The 18,649-nt window shown below is 38.7% G+C and overlaps 1 protein-coding gene across 1 annotated transcript; it reads left to right on the top strand.

The window, feature by feature from the left end:
* Positions 1 to 5,050: 5,050 nt before the first annotated feature.
* LOC116316424 lies at positions 5,051 to 12,877 on the top strand. The gene is made up of 10 exons (XM_031734981.2): positions 5,051 to 5,123; positions 5,313 to 5,657; positions 5,749 to 5,784; positions 5,877 to 5,987; positions 6,094 to 6,122; positions 11,159 to 11,471; positions 11,587 to 11,625; positions 11,717 to 11,830; positions 11,940 to 11,971; positions 12,754 to 12,877. The coding sequence occupies exons 1-10, from the start codon at positions 5,078 to 5,080 to the stop codon at positions 12,874 to 12,876; spliced, it is 1,188 nt and encodes a 395-aa protein (XP_031590841.2). The 5' UTR covers positions 5,051 to 5,077; the 3' UTR covers position 12,877.
* Positions 12,878 to 18,649: the final 5,772 nt, after the last annotated feature.

Genomic DNA, 18,649 nt, shown 5'->3' with positions numbered 1-18,649 from the left:
CTCTTGGAAATGAGATTTTAAATCTCAATGAGATTTTTACCTGAATAAATAAAGGACTAATAATAATAATTTATTTGTCCACCTTTTGTTGGAGAGGAAAAACACTACACTTAAAGTATGTTGATAAAGGAGAAGGCAATGGTCTTACACCGATTGTGAAACTTTCTTTTGGGGAGACTCTAATGCTCTGTTGTGGGAGAATAGAAATACATTTTAACAGGAAGAGACAGCACTGTGACATTTTGATAACATCAGAACAGCAGAGATCCTGTAACTCTTCACTGTCTCTCTCTCACTGCCATACTTTATCTTAAATGTTTAGGCAGAGTGCCACATATTTCCTGTGCTCTACTTGAATTTTTATTAAAAAGAGGAAGAACATTGTACAGTTCCTTTTTACAGGAGTCAAATAAATTTTACAGTAGAAGAATTTGCAGTCTTTTACACTTTTAGTTAAATTTTTATGCAATAATTGACAGAGTAATGAAAACCTCTCTGCCTGTTTGCTCTGTTGGGTGAAAGACCCGGGTTTGACTTTGTTGTTGTTTTTGTTCTGTTGTTGGTTTTCCTGCTGGTGGTGTAATGGCATTTCTGCTGCATGATTGTCAGCCTCTACTGCACATCCAGGCTTCTATGGGAGATCAGTGTGTTAAACTGCTCTTTCAGTTTTGTCCTTATATCCCAATGTATGTGATCCATCTGGCACTACTAGACATTATTGGACATCTGTCATAGCGTGGGGCTGGCTGAACCCAAAAATCAGATTCAATAAACAGTGACTGTTGGACATAGTTGAGGTCTTGCAGCAGTTTTTAGGAGTAGTTGATGGTTTTTGCAACTGCACACATTTACAATTTGCAATTTTCTGGACCAACTGACCTTCAGGTCTTAAATGGACTGTCGTTTTTCTTTTACTCAGCTGATTGGTTCTTGCTATAATATGAATTCTAACAGTTGTCAAATAGTGCTGTCAGCTGTGTACCAACCTGATTTTTGCTCAACAGAAGAAGAGAAAACTATTTCAGGTGACTACATCATGAAGCTCATTGAGAGAAGACCAAGGGTTTGCAATGCTATCGACAAAGCAAAAGGTGGCTACTTTCAGGAATCTAAAGTATAAGACATATTTATTTATTTATTAGTTATTTATCAATTGTTTCTTTGCTACATAATTCCAAATTTCTTGTTTCATATATTTGATGTCTTCAGTTTGTATCTACAATGTAGAAAAGAAGTAAAAATAAAGAAAAACCATTAAATGAGAAGGCATGTCCAAACTTTTGACTGGTAATCTATATACTGTGTATAGTATGCCATCCAACTGGTCCAAACTTTTTATTTCTGAAAGAAGTGTTTCTTTTGTTTTTTCAATCTTTCTTTCTTTTTACGCTCTTTCTTTGTTATTAAAATCCACCATGCCAGAGTCAGCATTACCCCTCCTTCCTCTTCTGACAAAGCCTTAACTGGCTGTCACTCTAATGTGATGCCAGCCCACCCTTTGCACTTATAACAGCTTCAGCTCTTCAGGGAAGGCTTTTTACAAGGTTTAGGTGTGTATTTATGGGAAGTTTTGACCATTCTTCCAGAGGTACATTTGTTAGATTAAGAACGGAACAAAGACAATCTGAAGCACAGGAGTAAAAAAAAAACCAAAAACAGAAGCACCCTGGTTCACAGCTGAACTCAGGCTCCTGAAAGTAAAAGGACGTCGACTTGAACGCCTCTATAAGAAAACTGGTCTGAATATCCACAAGGAAATGTTTAATAATCATATCATGTATTATAAGGAGTGTATTAATCAAACAAAATCTGCTTACTACTCCACCATTATCTGTTCAAAAGATGACTCAACCAAGATATTGTTTTCACTGTTCAACTCTTCTTTCAGGTCACCAGATTTTTTACCTACTCACCTTTACTCGTCTTCTTTCTGTGATTCTTTAATGTTATTTTTCATCGAGAAAATTCACAAAATACACCAAGACCTGGTTTCCGATGTTCCAGTTAGCTCCTCCTGTGTAATTCCTCTCCCATCACACTGTTTTTCCAGCTCCCCTCGATTACTGATATTTCAGATTTCATCTGTAAGTCAAAACCTTCTACTTGTCAGCTAGACCCCATTCCTACAGTTTTGGTTAAGGCATGTCTACCTTCTTTGCTTCCCCTCATATCTTCTATCATCTGCTCTTCACTTACCACTGGAACTGTTCCTGCTTCCCTCAAAATTGCTGCCATCACCCCAATATTAAAAAAAACTGGTCTAGATCCCAATAATTTTGAGAATTTTCGGCCTATTTCCAATCTACCATTTCTTTCAAAAATTCTTGAGAAAATAGTTGCCACACAACTCCACTCACATTTAACTAATAATAATCTGTATGAACAGTTCCAGTCTGGTTTTCGCCTCCCATAGTACTGAAACAGCACTTATAAAAATAACCAATGATCTTCTTATGGCAGCTGACTCCGGTTTACTTTCCATTCTTATCCTCCTTGATCTGAGCGCTGCCTTCGACACTATTTCTCACTCCATTCTTCTCAGTAGGCTAGCCTCCATCGGTCTCTCCCATACTCCACTAGCCTGGTTTAAATCATACCTGTCTGATCGCACTCAGTTCATTCAACTCAAATCCTTTACTTCTCAGCCGTTTCCTCTGACCACTGGCGTGCCCCAGGGATCTGTCCTGGGGCCCCTTCTTTTCATTATCTAACTTCTACCGTTTGGACATATTTTCTGTAAATACAATATCCATTTTCACTGTTATGCCGATGACACCCAGCTTTATCTGTCCACTAAACCCGATTCTGCTCTTCCCCCATCCTCCCTCACCCTCTGCTTAGCTGAACTAAATTCATGGTTCTCTTCTAATTTTCTTAAACTCAATAGTAATAAATCCGAGCTCCTCTTAGTAGGCACTAAATCAACATTATCCAGAACCAACAGTTTCTCTATTACTATCAATAACTCGCCGGTCTCCATTTCTTCCTCTGTGAAAAGCTTTGGTGTCATCCTCGACAGTACTCTATCTTTCAACTCACACATTAATAATGTCACTCGGTCTGCATATTTTCAATTGCGCAACATTAATCGTCTCCGTCCTTTTCTCACCTCACATGCCACTGCCATTCTTGTCCATAGCCTTGTTACTTCCCGGATTGATTATTGTAATTCACTTCTTTTTGGTCTTACTCAAAAATCCATCCACAAGCTTCAACGCATCCAGAATTCTGCTGCCCGTATCATCACCAGGACCCCTTCTATCCACCACATCACTCCTGTTCTGCAGCAGCTTCATTGGCTCCCGGTCAAGTATCGTATCAATTTCAAAATACTTTTTTGTACGCTTTTAAAGCTATTCATCATCTCTCTCTCCATATCTCTCTGATCTGGTTAACATCACCACCCCATCTCGTTGTCTCAGATCTTCTTTTTCCCTTTCACTCTCCGTCCCCTCCCCGCCTTGTCACCATGGGGAGCAGGGCTTTCAGCTGCTCTGCTCCTCGACTCTGGAATTCCCTACCTCCTGATTTAAGAAATATCTCTACCTTCTCTCTCTTTAAGTCCCAACTCAAAACCCACTTGTTCAAAATAGCTTATCCCACATAACCTCTCCATTTGGCTATTTTAAATTTGTTTCTGTCTTATGATTGTGTAAACTCTTCGCTTTTATGTTGCTTTTTTACTCTACTGTGTACAGCGACCTTGAGTGTTTTGAAAGGCGCTTACAAATAAAATGTATTATTATTATTATTATTATTATTATTATTAAGCCAGTTCAAGTGGTCTGCAGGCCACAGAGCAGCATTCAGAGGCTGAGGCCTCTGAGGCCTGATCTCCAGGTTTAGCAAGTCGCCATCATCAGAAACAGGAAGCTTCGGTTGGCTTGACAGGAGAATGGTGACAACAGAGCCACAGGTGGCTTAGCAGGAGAACAGTGTCAGTGGTGATGCAGACTTGTTCCTGGACTGCCAGGACTGCCCTTTGTCACTGATTTTTGTCATATTTTCTATGGACAGAATTTCTAGGCGTAGCCAAGTGGCAGAAGGATTCTACTTGGGTAGTTTCAGATTCTTGTTTCTGCTTTTGCAGATTATGTGGTTCTGTTGGTTTCAGCAGGTGGTGACCTCCATCTCCCACTGCAGCAGTTCACAGCCGAGTGTGAAATGGTGGGAATAAGAATCAGCATCTCCAAGTCTGATACCATGGTCCTCAACCGGAAAAGCGTTGAGTGCACACTCATTAGAGATGAGCTGTTGCCCCAAGTGGATGTCTCTGGATCTTGTCCACAAGTGAGGGGAGAGGGGAGAGGGAAATCAACAGACAGATAGGTGCTACGGCTGCAGTGACGCAGATGCTGTACTGGTCAATTGTGGTTCTTCTACCAAATGATGATAATATTGAGACAAAGTATGATGTAAATTTTTGTCATAACTTTGTTTTTTTTTTGGCCTTCATTACTTGGTACTTTGAAGTCTGCACTTTCAACAAAAGTTGAAATGAAGACTTATCAAGGGTGGATCTTGCTGCTATATCATCTTAAATTGGTCATGTGATTTGCATGTATCGTCTGTCACCTTTGCAGGGTTATTTGCATAATTCTGATTGCAAAAGCTGACAGAAAGTATGGGAAAACAACTACGGGGTTAAACAGCTTTAAATAATTTCACAAATTTGGGATATATAAAATTAGCTTTAACTTAGGTCTAATGAATGCAAACATCATATGTGAAAAGTATATTAAATTTTAAAAACACTATTGATCCCCATTTTTGTTTTCCTTTATATGCTGCATCAGATCTTAAGGGACTAAAATAGGATACTTGATCAAAAAACAGATATAACACTGGACCCTAGGAGTGTGAATGTCCTAGCACAAAATAAGAAATAAACAAATAAATAAACAAACTACATTAATGTTGTTTGATATTAGCCAATGCTAAAACATATGTAAATGCACTGCATTGCCTTTGTAGTTCATTGGCAAGATGACAAGCTAAATCACCCCGCCCCTCTAAACCCCTTTATAAAAGCTGTGTGGTTCACTGCTGTCCAAGCAGTGACAGGATTAAACACACAATGAGGAACTTTGTCTTGATAACAGCTTTGATTTTCTGCAGCCTCAGTAAGTACAGGCACATTACTACTCCCAGCTTAAAATAAGTAATGGAACGAGGAGCCCAACAGATTTTAAATTTGACTTTAGAAAGAAGTGACGTAATTAAATTGAATGAAAAGTTGTTGCCCTGTTACAGCGTCTGTTGTACCGGACATTTCAAGTTGAATCTCATTTTGTCTTTGTTGTTTGATTCAGGATGGACCTTTGTCTCTGGCTCTGGGGTTCACATTGTGACGGTCCAGCCTGGTGAAGACGTCACACTGCAGTGCTCCAACATTTCCACAAGTCCAACACATACAGAGTGGTTCAGAGTGGTCAACATGACTAAAACTAGCTGTATCTCCTCCATGTTTGCGTCTCATGGCCAAGCTTCTTTCTGTAACGGATTTCAAAATGGAAAATTCAATATGAGTTCGAATGTCACTTCTGTCTTTCTTAAAATAACAGAAGTGAGTTTATCTGATGCTGGGCTGTATTTCTGTGGATTTTACGTGGATGTGCATATTATTATTTCCAATGCAGTAGAGTTAAGATTTGAAGGTAAGCTTTCCTTAGTGGCAGAACAGCATGATGAGACTTTCAATAAGAACTGGAAGTCACAAATTATTATAATACCCATGTTTCTTTACAGGTGGTGAAACGAATGATGAAGATTTTAAGACTGAAAGTAAGATTATTTTCCTGTGTCTAAGCATTTTGATTGTTGTTGAGCTCAGACTTCACCCAGACTGAAATCTTCCACTCTATTTATGTTTGTAGAAAATCCTGAAAGATGCATACACCTGACGAGCATCGTGCTGGGTGGTCTGACTGTTTTACTTACTATGGTGGTCATTGTTCTGGTTCTAAAAGTCAGGAACCTACAAACAGGTAGACTTGGCTGTAATTGTTTCACCTGCTTTAGTAAACTGAAACAAGAAGATAAAAAATATGTTTGTGAAAATTAACTCATCTCAATTTTGTATTTGCTGTTTAGCTACGGATCCTAAGGGTGAAGAACACAAGGTAAATGTGTTTTTACTCATATTGTGTGAACTGAATGTCATGATTTAAAAAGATGCATTTAAACATGTAGTTATTCTATGACTAATATCAACCTATGGCATCCACGACATCCAAGCTGTCTTTTCTCCTCATTAACCACAGTAATCAGTATCTGACAGAAATTTTAAAAAGTAAAAAAATAATCCCAGCAGAAAAAAAGCTTAATGATAGCTGCAAATAAGTAATAGTTTAGTTTAAAAAATATAAACAAAAATACAAGGAATACATACACCATTATGATACATTGTCTGCGAAATTAGATTTCTAACACCAATTGTAACCTTAAAAGTTAGTGTACAAAAAAATATAAATATATTAGAAATATATTAGATTATTATTAGAAATTATTCTTCTAAAATATGTCTCAAAATAAATGTTCCTGGTTGTTTAGAAGTTATTTTGTTGAGGAGGATAAAAATGTCTGTTTCTGCTCTGCTGTTCTTTACATTAAAGCTAGTTGTGTGTAGTTTGTGAAATCCATATGTAACCAGTAAATCAGTTGCAAAACAGTGTTTTAAAGAAAATTAATGCAACCACTCAAAGACGTTAGAATCATTATTGATTGGGATTCTTGTTTAATTCAACTAATAAAATCTTACTGAAATCTTATGTCATGTAACTCACAAATCCACAAACCTTCCAGACTGTGTTGAACTCATCTGTTTAAAAAAAGTATTTTAATTTTCCAGAACATGAACTCAGATGATCTGAACTATGCAGCTCTGAGTTTCCAGACAAAAGCTAAAAGAAGCCGCAGGCCTGCGACACAGAGAGAGCCGGAGCCTAACGTTGTGTATGCTGCCACACGATAGACTTAGGAAGAAGAATTCGTTCTCATGAATATAACCTGCTGATATCTCTGTGTGTGTGTGTTGTGGGTGACATGAATCTTGGAAAAAAAAAAAAATTGTGAATAAAATTTGCATTCAAGGTTGTTTTTTTTTTCTAAATCTCTGCTTTGTGCCTTTTTGTTTTTCTTATTTGTTCACATGTTATCTGAGAAGAAAAACGTAGACATGATGAAGAAGTATCATATAAGAAGATTCAGAAATAACTGATTAATGCAATTTTCTCAGAGTCTAATGGTCTGGAGGAGTCAGATAGTAAGAAAAGCACAGTATGGTGTGAGCAGAGCTGAGGTGAAAACCACAAGGGCTCTAAAATGAGAGCTTGTGGATCGTATAAAAGCAACAGAATAATGATCGATCGATTCAAAGTAGCTTTCTGTGTTTACATGTCTTAACTTTATCTTCAATGTCTTTTAAATTTGTTAGACTACTAGTCAAACTTATTGGGCAATAATAACAACTTCACTCATCATTTTATTACACAAGTTGCTTCACTTTGATACAATCCTAATGTTTATGCTTAGAGATTAAACACAGAACATATTTTGGCCATATTATGAACAAGTTTTTAATTTTAAAAATATCTCAGTGTTCTCAGTGATGTTCTTTATCAATGATTAGGGTCATCACATAATCCAAGTCTTAGGGTCATAAAATATCATTGAAATTCATGGAGGAGTTGCTGAGACATCAGATCAACATAAATGAAAAGCACTGTGAAAATAGATTTAAGGTCAGGGCATCACCAGGTCTGGACTGGTAATGTGGCTTACTGGGCATTTTCTTGGTGGGCCAACACACTTTTGGGCCGATGTACTGGCCGTACAATCACTGACAGCAACCCATTCCTTCTTTTTCATTACTGACACTGGACACTGCCTAATCTAATCTCTTATGCAGCTTTTAGAAGAAGTGATGAAACGGTGGAGGTGAAAAGCTGACAGAAAACAATAAAAGAAACTAAAATAAAAATAGAATCAGCAAAATGTAAAAAATTAACCAGCGTATTAGCTGTCAGTGCTGTCAGTAGTATCAGCTACAGCTAGTAACCTAGCCTCACAGTCACAGGATGCTGCTGCTGCATTGAGAGGAATATGTCTCAAAAGGGTTGCAAATGTGCAAAATATGATCCATAAGTGTAAACTAAGCTTTAAGAATGTGTACAATTATTTGTGTGCAACTTCTGAAGACTCCCAAGCACATGTTTGAATCCACCCACAAATATGAAGCAGTCTGGGTACACGTAAAACTATTTTACAAATGCGTACATCCAAATCGGAAAATAAATACTGCTAATTTATGCACAATTTATTAAATTCAGCTTCAAAAATCCAACCTTTCTGTCTGTATAAATATCTAGGTTGAGGCACTATCACTTGGTATTCACTCTCTCTGTGGTAGAGTATCACTTCCTGTGCCTTTTCCATCAAACGGTGGTGTGTTGGGTAGCTTATCTGCGTAGCAGTGTAATCTTTACGTGCTTCACCCATAGCACACTCGCTTCACTTGTAAATTTATAGTTACAGTATTCACTCACTGTCTTTAGGGTTTTGCTAGCTTAGCTTAGCTAATAGCCGACTCGCTAGCAGCATGGCCTCTTTACCTGTCCCTCCTGCACTTTCCTGTTCATGTGTCAGATGTTTAGTTACTCCTCAGCCTCTAACCGCTTTTCCCCACTCAGCGACACACTTGACGGAGATCAAACTTTGATTTTTGACAATTCTGTTCTGAGACAGGCAAAGCTAGAGACACCAACAACCATAGTCAATTTTCTTCCAGGGGCCAGAACAGGCGACATTGGTGGAAATTTTGAAGGGAAAATCATTTCAGGTGACTACATCATGAAGCTCACTGAGGGAAGGCCGAGGGTTTGCAATGCTGTCAACAAAGCAAAGGGTGGCTACTTTCAGCAATCTAAAATATAAGACAAGACATTTAGAGTTATTTATCAATCTTTTCTTTGTTACATAATTCCATATATCTTGCATCATATATTCGATGTATAAAAGTAAAGCCATTAAATGAGAAGGTGTGTCCAAACTTTTGACTGGTAGTATACACATAATATGTGTATGCATGACATATACATTCTTTTTTTTCCTTTTTCCTTTTTTTTTTTTTTGAGTGACCATGGTGGGCTGCCAGGACCAAAAATGCCAGGGCCGATTTTTTGTCCCAGTCCAGCAAAGGGTAATCACTCAGGTGATCAGCAAATAAATAACCATTACTCTCAATCTGAAGCTGTTTAAAAGCTATCCTTAAATATTTTATTGAGCAAAAGAAAAGAAAATGAACTGTGGTGAGTAGCACTCCTCTAAGAGCATGTCTAAGAGACTATGACATCTAACCCAGTGTATCAGGGGGGTGGATGCTTTAACACCTCCACCTGTTGTATGGAAGATGCATTCCCATTTCTGACAAAGGTGGACAAACCACATTATCATCATTCCACAAACCAGAAGTTACAGGAAGTACAGATGAAAGCCATCAAAGCTGAGAGGTTTCAAAGCATCTGGTGAGTTCTCACTTTTGTAGGATTCAGTTGTATTAAATTGGATTAAACCCACACATTTTAGCTTCTCCAAGCTTGAGCTTGAGTAAAAAAAATAGATAAAAAGGGAAGTGCTGCATGGCTCTAAAAATAACTTTAAACAGGCAATTATAAGTGGGACAAAACAGCCGAATAAAATCAGTCCTTTCAATAAGTCTAGAATAAACTTTTGGTATCTAAATGTAGCACAAATTGAAACCACAACTTTCATCAATGCTTCCCTGAGAGAGACACAAAAATGATTAAGCTTATTCCTGGTCCCAATCTCAGTTATTTCCACTTAAAGTCTGAATATTCCCTCTCCAGTCAGTCTTTTCTGTCAGAAAATATAAACTGTAAACTCTGTCTCTGCCTCAGTGTCTTTTAGATCCTCAGTTGTCGTCTCATTATGACAACATGCTTAAAATCGCAGTTTTAAGGATTTGGTCTTTGTGTAACTACAATGCTGTGTGAAGAACCATGTGAAAAACACTAAAACAGGTATGGTGTCACTATGAACTAAAACAAGAAGTTTAGTAGTTGGCAGCTATGAATGTCCATTGTACTTTTCGTAATTCTTGTCTGTAACTTTTAAATGGTGTTGGATGTTAGCATTCATAACATAGCACTACCCCCTCCTGTCTAAGTGTTGTCACTTGTGGGGCAAAAATACCAGCATAATTAAAATGCTAATGTTAATGTACAGAAGTTCCTTGAACTGAGCTACAGTAAAGTTTCATGACTGTATCACCCAGAAAACTAAACCTGCTTTTGCGTCCTTCAGACAATATCACATTTTACCTTAGGCGTACACACACACACACACACACACACACACACACACACACACACACACACACACACATACAGTTATATAATGTACCTTGGCTAAACCATGTACTGGTTTGAAACAGATATGTAACCAGAACAGTTTTTACACTTGTTTTACATGTAAAAGTTTAAGAAAGACCTGAGTGTGGACCAGAAATTTGAAAATGTTGGTGAGCTTCACCAGGGCACATATCAGCCTCAAAAAGAAACCCTACAAAACTTTACCCAATATAAAATTATGATACTGCACTTGAACTTTTCTATGTCACCCCAGATGTTTAGGGACATTAATTCAAGGACACTAGTTTAAAACCGTGAAAATTTCGTAGGAGATATTCCTTTTGCATCTGAAGAGCAGGGATTCTTCATGTATAAAACATTTATGTATTCTGTTGATAACAGATGAAACTTAACTATATGCAGAGGCATTGCACAGTCCCAACAGGTCATTGGCAAGTAAAAAAACCCAAAAAAACTCCGCCCCTCTAAACCCTCTATAAGAGCTGCGTCTTACAAACTATCCGAGCAGTGGCAGATTTAAGCACACAATGAGGAGCCTCATCTTGATAACAGCTTTGTTTCAGTGCACCATAAGTAAGTAGTGGTACCTTACTACTCTCTACTCCAAATTATGCAACAACTAACCTTCCAGGATTTCAATTTGATTATTAGGACACCGCAAATTCATTAAAACAGTTTCACTGTTACGGTATCCTGGTATTGCGCTCTCTGGGATGAATCTTGTGTTTGTTTCAGGCTGGATCTCTGTCTCTGGTTCTGAATTTCAGACTGTGGAGGTCCAGTCTGGTGAAGAAGTCACACTGCAGTGCTCCAACATTTCCAGAAGTTCAACGCATACAGAGTGGTTCAGAGTGGTCAACAGAGCTACGTTGAGCTGCATTGCCTCTATGTATGGCTCCAATGGACAAGCTTTATTCTGTGATGGATTTCAAAATGGAAAATTCAATATGACTTCCAACAACGTCGCCGTCTTTCTTCAAATAAAGCCAGTGGATCTGTCTGATGCTGGGCTGTATTTCTGTGGATTTTTCTTAGACTATCATATAATTATTTCCACTAGGGTAGAGTTGAGAATTCAAGGTGAGTTTTGGTTAAAAACCTTTTTCCGCAACTTTAGTGTTTCTCATCATGTCATGTGGAAACATAATAAATACAAACAGCAAATTGTAAAATAATACAACAATCATGGTCACAGGTGGTGAAACCAGTGAAGGAGAAGATTTTAAGACTGAAGGTGAGATTCCGTGATGAGTGGAAAGATTTTAATTTTCACTATGCAGTGCCTTTAGTGTCTTGTAAAAATATATCTTAACCACACTTTTTAGAAAATTGCAACAGAATGACACAACCATTGAGCATCATCCTCCTGGCTGGTCTGACTGGTTTACTCACTATGGTGGTTATTATTCTGGTTTTAAAAATCAGGAAACTTCAAACAGGTAAATGTGGCTATAAATTGTTTCATCTTCTCTTGCTGCTGATCAACAAACCCAAAGCAAAGTACTGTGTTGGTAATAAACTAATTACAATTTCATATTTGGCCTTTAGCTCCACAACAGCAACCAGAGCAAAGCAGTGAGGTAAATCCATCTTTTCTGTATATATAAAATCTTTATGATTTAACAGAAACACTAAACCTTTAATTATTCTATGAAAAACCTCGACCTTCAAGCAATAAAAAAGAACTCTAAAACGTTTATTTTAAGGAACAAAAATGAGTTATATTAACAATATAACACTACTAATCCCAGCAGAGATATTGCTTAGTAGAAGTCACTTAAAATTGTCAAAGTTGTAAATTATAAAAGAATAAAGAAATTGTATTGTATTATATATATATAATATTATATAATTATATATAATTATATATAATCAGTTAGACGACGATTGTAAATGAAATGCAATAACAATAAAATGCTAGTTATAACTCTGTCTGCCAAAGAAATAGTTCTTCTGTTTTTAGAAAGCAGAAGCATTAGCATGAAGTTTGTTAAGTCAAAGAAGAAGAAAGGAAGACTTTCTTCCATGTTGTTACAACACAAAGCAGCCACCATATTTTATTGGAGTTTCTATGTGTGCATAAAGCAAACTGCTATGAATTTGCTATTTCAAAACTCAATATAAACTGTAAGTCACAGTGATGGCTTGGGTCATTCCATCTCCACTCAATGTTTTTCTGTATTTGGTAATATGGTGACTCTATAGTCATTAATCTGAGTGTTACAGAGTTAAACTTGCATATGTAATGATGTTATGTATATCTGGTATTATTATTGAGATATTATAACTCCACCAACTTTTCATATTTTTAACAAACACATCTTTTTAATACAGCGTTCACCTAAATGCTTTGATTTTTCAGAATATGACTTCAGGCGATCTGAACTATGCAGCTCTAAGTTTCCAAAAAAAAGCCAAAAGAAGCTGTGGACCTACTGGACAGAGAGACCTGGAGCCACATGTTATCTACGCTGCCACAAGATAGACTCACAGGATAGTCTTTGTCTGCCTGACTGCAGAGAATAAAGAATAAATAAAGAATAAATAAAACTTGCATTTGGGCCATGTTTGGGTACTCCTTATTGTGTTTCTGTGTCTTTCTTATTTGTCAGACTTTTGTCTGAGTGGAAAATGTAGAGCTTAGTGGTCTAATAGAGTCTATATAACAGTGTGCTGTGAAAGAAGCGAGATGCACACATCTATGGTCTGACAGGAAACGACATCACAGCGTGTGACAGTACAACTGAGGTGAAAAGCCAAAGGTGCCGTGGGTGCACCCACGTAATATTCAGTGGAGACGTTATTAGGTAAAGCTAGCTCTGAGCCCTGTGGGCCTTAACTTTTTTGTGGCATTCTACAAGATGCTGGAAACTTTCCTCAGAGATTTTGGTCCGTATTTACATCAAAGCATCATACAGTTGTTACAGATGTGTTGACTGCACATCTATATGCAAATCTCCTGTTCCACCATATCCAGCAGTGCACAACTGCATTGAGATTTGGAGATAGAAGAAAGCATTAATGAACTCACTGTCATGATTAACAAACTAGTTTGAGATGATCTGATCTTTTTGTTGTAGCACATTATCCTGATGGAAGCAGCCATGAGAAGATAGGTGCACTGGACATACTGAGATAAGCTGTGGCGTTCAAATGATACCCATTTTATGCCAGGGGTCTAAAGTGTGCCTAAAGAAAATATCTCCAATGCCATTACACCACCACCCGCAGCCTGAATCCTTAAATGAGGCAGGATGTATTAATGCTTTCATGTTGTTTCTAACGAATTCGGACATTACTATCAAAACGTCATAACAGGAACAAAGATTCATTAGACTAGCAAACTTTTTCACCTCAAGGTACTTTATGCCCAGCAGCAGTGCAAAGGAGAAACTCCCTTTTAACAGTAATAAGCCTCTATCGACCAGGCTCAGGGATCTGCAGCCATCTGCCATGACCGGTTGGGGGTGAGGTTAGAAAACAGGACAAAAACATGCTGTGGAAGAGAGCTACAGAGTAAAAAAAACTAATGACTAAATCCAGAGTGGTCTATAAGCATATAGAGAGTGAACAAAAAACACTCATGCATCATGGGAAGCCTCCCCAGAAGTCTAGGCCTATTGCAACATAGCTAAGTTGGAATCCAGGGTAACGTGATAAATATATGCTTCATTATGAAGGAAAGTCTCTCACAGTACCTGGTATTCACTAAGCAGCCCCAACCCCGCTTAGCTTCTGAGAGCAGATGAGATCAGACATGCACGTGTGTGTGTGCGATTGTACATTTATCCCCTATAGAATGTGGGCTTGTTGACCTCAACTCTGCGATGAGGCTCCACCGAAAAACACCAAGAAGCAGAAGGCCTGCAATAGAGTTGATCCTCTATGTGCATGATGGTAAAACATGTATGTAGTTAAGTCAGGGTCTACATTTTTGTGTCCGTTTTTCTGCCTTAATTTGTTTTTGTTTTAATGAAACAAAAGCATACAAAGTTACTCATAGGGGGAGTCAAAAGGTCTTTGGGGGAGGGAGGTGTGAGCAAAATACTCGTCGCTTTACAGGAAGAGAGTGCACAGTGTGGTCTGAGCACAGTCAGAAGGTTCAGGAGGAGGTTCACAGTAAAGTTTAAGAACAAGCAATGAAACTTGAACTACTACATTTTGGCTAGATAACATCAGCCTTGCTATTTTTACAGAATTTTGTATATATGAAAATCTATGTATGAAAAATTTGGTAACCAGGTATTGCAGGGAACTGACTCATGCTCCTCCTCCTGTTATTTTCCACTGTGGTGACAGCACTTTCTATCAGCTGACAGGCAAGCCTTTTTCTTGCCTGCATCAGAAGGATAAATAAATAAAGCTGATCTGAGTAACTTTGACCACGAGTAGAGGCTAGTTTTACTGTTTTCAAATTTACTGATGTTTTTGTTTGACTGATACTTCTTTTTTATTGTTTTGCTTCATTTGTTTTTCTTTATGTTCCTTTTTCTCGATCATTTTTCTGAATGCGCATTATGCCACGTTAACATTATGTGTGGTTACATGTGGTTAAAAACATTCCAATATTATGTCGCCTGCAGAGAGAATGAGAGGGGCGGGTGTGTGGTGCATCATGTGTCTTTAAAGAGTGGATGAATACTGTTGCAAGGGCATTCAGTGTATGTGTCTAGGTGAGGGTGGCCATTCACACTCACATTCACAGCTATGGGCAATTTTAGAAATATCAATGTAACCTAACCCTACTAACTGCATGTCTTTAGAAGGAAGTCATAGTACCCAGAGAGGACCCACGCAAACACGGGGAGAACATGTAAACTCCACACAGAAAGGCCTTGGCCAGGTGGTGGAATCAAACTCATGACCTTTTTGCTATGAAGCAACAGTGCTAATCACCACGCCACCATGCTGCACCATTCATCAATGTATTCCTTTCATAATTTTGAAGTTCATGTAAGCTCAAAACAACCCTCGGGGAACCAGAATATCTCCCTGTGCTCCAACTGACTAGAGTGTCACTGCTTTAGAATCTAAGCTGCTAGTTGTTGCAATGTTGTAAGAAACAGACTATCAGGAAGGTACTGAAAGTTTAACTGTCAGCTTTCTGTACGATAACCATCGCCACAGAAGCCTCGATGTTCCCAGAAATAAAGTCAATGGTTAGTGTGACTAGTTAGCGAAGATGGTTGCTGAAGTAAACTAATCTTCCCTGTGCTGCATAACCAAAAGGGTTCTTGAGAGCTTATTGTGGAAATGTGAAATACATACACAACTTTATGAAATGTATGCAACGTTGCAAATATGTCAAACAATTATACAGGCAGCATGACAGCAGTCTGCATGCTTCTTAACAAAGAAAGAATTTAAGCCTTAAATATTTATTTATTTTGGAATAAAAACACCAAAATGTTATCAATACTTGATGAACATTTGTAAACCTAATCTTTGTCCCGTTTCAGCCCCAGCCAATCAAAACATGCCATTATCTGTGTTGCAGATATCAGAGCTCTGCATTTGCATTGTATAGGTAGGTCAATGCTAAGATGAAAAAGAAAAGAAAAAACACAGTCCGCCCCTTTAACCCCATTATAAGAGCCATGTGAAACAAACTATCAATGCAGTGACAGGATTAATCACATGATGAGAAGCTTCATCTTGGGGACAGCTTTGTTTCTCTGCAGCCTCAGTAAGTACTGGCACCTCAGTACTCTCAAATAATGGAAAGAGTAACCTTACAAAATTTAAAAATTGGTCTTTACACAAAGTCAATGTAATTAAACACATATAGCATATAGTGCTGTTGCCCTGGTACAATAACTGTAACACTGTAGGCTCAGAAATAAACATCATGTTCTTTCATTACAGGCTGGATCTCAGTTTCAGGTTCTGAGTTTCAGACTGTGAAGGTCCAGCTTGATGAAGAAGTCACGTTGAAGTGCTCCAACATTTCGAGTCATCCAACACAGACAGACTGGTTCAAAGTTATCAACAGGACTAAGCCCAGCTGTATTGCTGCTATGTATGGATCTCAGGGCAAAGCTTCATTCTGTGATGGATTTCGAAATGGAAAATTCAATATGAGTTCCAACAACACCTCTGTCTTTCTTAAAATCACACAAGTGGATTTATCTGATGTCGGGCTGTATTTCTGTGGATTTTATGTGAATAAGCATACGGTCATTTCCAATGCAGTCGAGCTAAGAATTCAAGGTAAGCTTGTAGGGAGGACTTTTGTCCTCCAGGTTAGTTTCATGTTCATAAGTAATCCAAAAACAGCTCAGACACAAAAAGGAAATCACAAAATATTATAATAGCCATGGTTCTTTACAGGCGGTGAAACCAATGAAGGAGAGGATTTTAAGACTGAAAGTAAAATTACTTTTCTGTCTCTTAAAATTTTTGTTTTCCATTGTTAGCTAGTTATTATTATTGTGTGCAATTTAACCAGACTGAATTGGAGTGATGTTTTATTATAATTGCTTTTACAGATGAGCCTGATAGCGCACACCTGATGAACATCATTCTGGGTTGTCTGACTGGTTTACTGACTATAGTGATCATTATTCTGGTTCTAAAAATCTGGAAACTTAAAGCAGGTAAACTTTGCTTTAATTGTTTTACCTCCTCTTTTATACTGAATGATAAATTAAAGCAACATATGATAGTACTAATGAACTAATCACATGTTTGTATTTGCCATTTATTTGCAGAATCCTAACCAGAAAGCACCAAGGTAATCTCTTTTGATGTGTTAACTTAGAATATATCAACTTAATGATTTGAAAGTTTATGCCATACCAGATTATTAGAATCATACAAAATGTTATTAACCCCAGATGAGTGTCATGAAGCCCTGTGTGGCAAGCAGGATTAGGACTCAACGTGTTGCAAACCCAAGATACAGGACTTGGCAACGCTAAACTCCAAACACACAGCTGTATTGTTGGTTAAAAAAGCGACAAAAACAAGAGGCAAAATACCAAATGGAACAGTAACCAGATATAATGTAGGCTGAATGGCTGGAAGGACAACAGACAGAAATAAAGAGAACAGAGGGAGAGGCAAATAATATATACACACAAGGGATAACAAGGGAACAGGCCACAGGTGGAAACACAGCTGACACTAATCCAGGCAAAAGAGAGAAGGGAAGCAAAATTGAACATGATATACACGAAACAGGAGACTATCAAAGTAAAACAGGAAATAACACACAAGGGGCGAACACAAACCAGTTCTGGGGGGGGGGGGGGACAAAACAATTAGTCATCTGTACAGGAACTAAACAGACAATAGATATTTTATCTCAGGAGTTCTGGAGGGTATTCTTTTTCAGTTGTTTTAGGAATACAGAAATCTGATCTTTTATTTTCTTTTGGCTCCAGAACACACATTTTTTTCATGTTGACAGTCTTGAAATTCTCAAAGGTGGAAACCAAAGGCTCAGTTTTCATTTCCTCTGGCACGGCGAAAGAAAAAAGAGAGAAAAAGGTTTTCTAATGCACTCCAGAGCAACAGTAATATCCTCCAAGGCCAACCTAGTTGGCGGTGTGGTGCACCAGTGGTGGGAGCGCCACTTCCTCCTCGATGAGGGAGCGGTGGAAGTTTAAGGAGGCGCGTAAACAGAAAGCAATGAGGGTGCAGCTGTGGCAGAGGTGTCATGGTCCTGGGTCCTGTAACCCAGTGTTTTGAGTTTCCTGGTATTTTGGTTTTTCATTTAGTTTCCATCCATCCATCCATCCATCCTCATCCGCTTTATCCGAAGTCGGGTCATGGGGCAGCAGCCTAAGCAGAGAAGCCCAGACCTCCCTCTCCCCAGCCACCTCCTCCAGCTCATCCGGGGAACACCAAAGGCGTTCCCAGGCCAGCCGAGATATAATCTCTCCAGCGCGTCCTGGGTCTGCCCTGGGCCTCCTCCCGGTGGGACATGCCCGAACACCTCACCCAGGAGGCGCCCAGGGGCATCCTTGTCAGATGCCCGAACCACCTCAACTGGCTCCTTTCGATGTGGAGGAGCAGCGGCTCTCTCTCTGAGCCCCTCCCGGATGGCCGAACTTCTCACCCTATCTCTAAGGGAGAGGCCAGCCACCCTTCGGAGGAAGCTCATTTCTGCCGCTTGTATCCGCGATCTCGTTCTTTCGGTCACTACCCACAGCTCGTGGCCATAGGTGAGGGTCGGGACGTAGATCGACCGGTAAATTGAGAGCTTCGCTCTTACACTCAGCTCCCTCTTCACCACGACGGACCGGTGCAGCGTC

This window comes from Oreochromis aureus, linkage group 3, assembly GCF_013358895.1.
Source record: "Oreochromis aureus strain Israel breed Guangdong linkage group 3, ZZ_aureus, whole genome shotgun sequence".
Taxonomy (NCBI): domain Eukaryota; kingdom Metazoa; phylum Chordata; class Actinopteri; order Cichliformes; family Cichlidae; genus Oreochromis; species Oreochromis aureus.
This window is presented reverse-complemented; position numbering and strand designations above follow the sequence as displayed.

Excerpts from the sequence above, each read along its gene's own strand:
- LOC116316424 (XM_031734981.2), top strand. The coding sequence starts at position 5,078 with ATGAGGAACTTTGTCTTGATAACAGCTTTGATTTTCTGCAGCCTCA. Across the intron at positions 5,988-6,093 it reads AGTCAGGAACCTACAAACAG|CTACGGATCCTAAGGGTGAA; the intron begins GTAGACTTGGCT and ends TTTGCTGTTTAG. Across the intron at positions 6,123-11,158 it reads CTAAGGGTGAAGAACACAAG|ACTGTGGAGGTCCAGTCTGG; the intron begins GTAAATGTGTTT and ends TCTGAATTTCAG.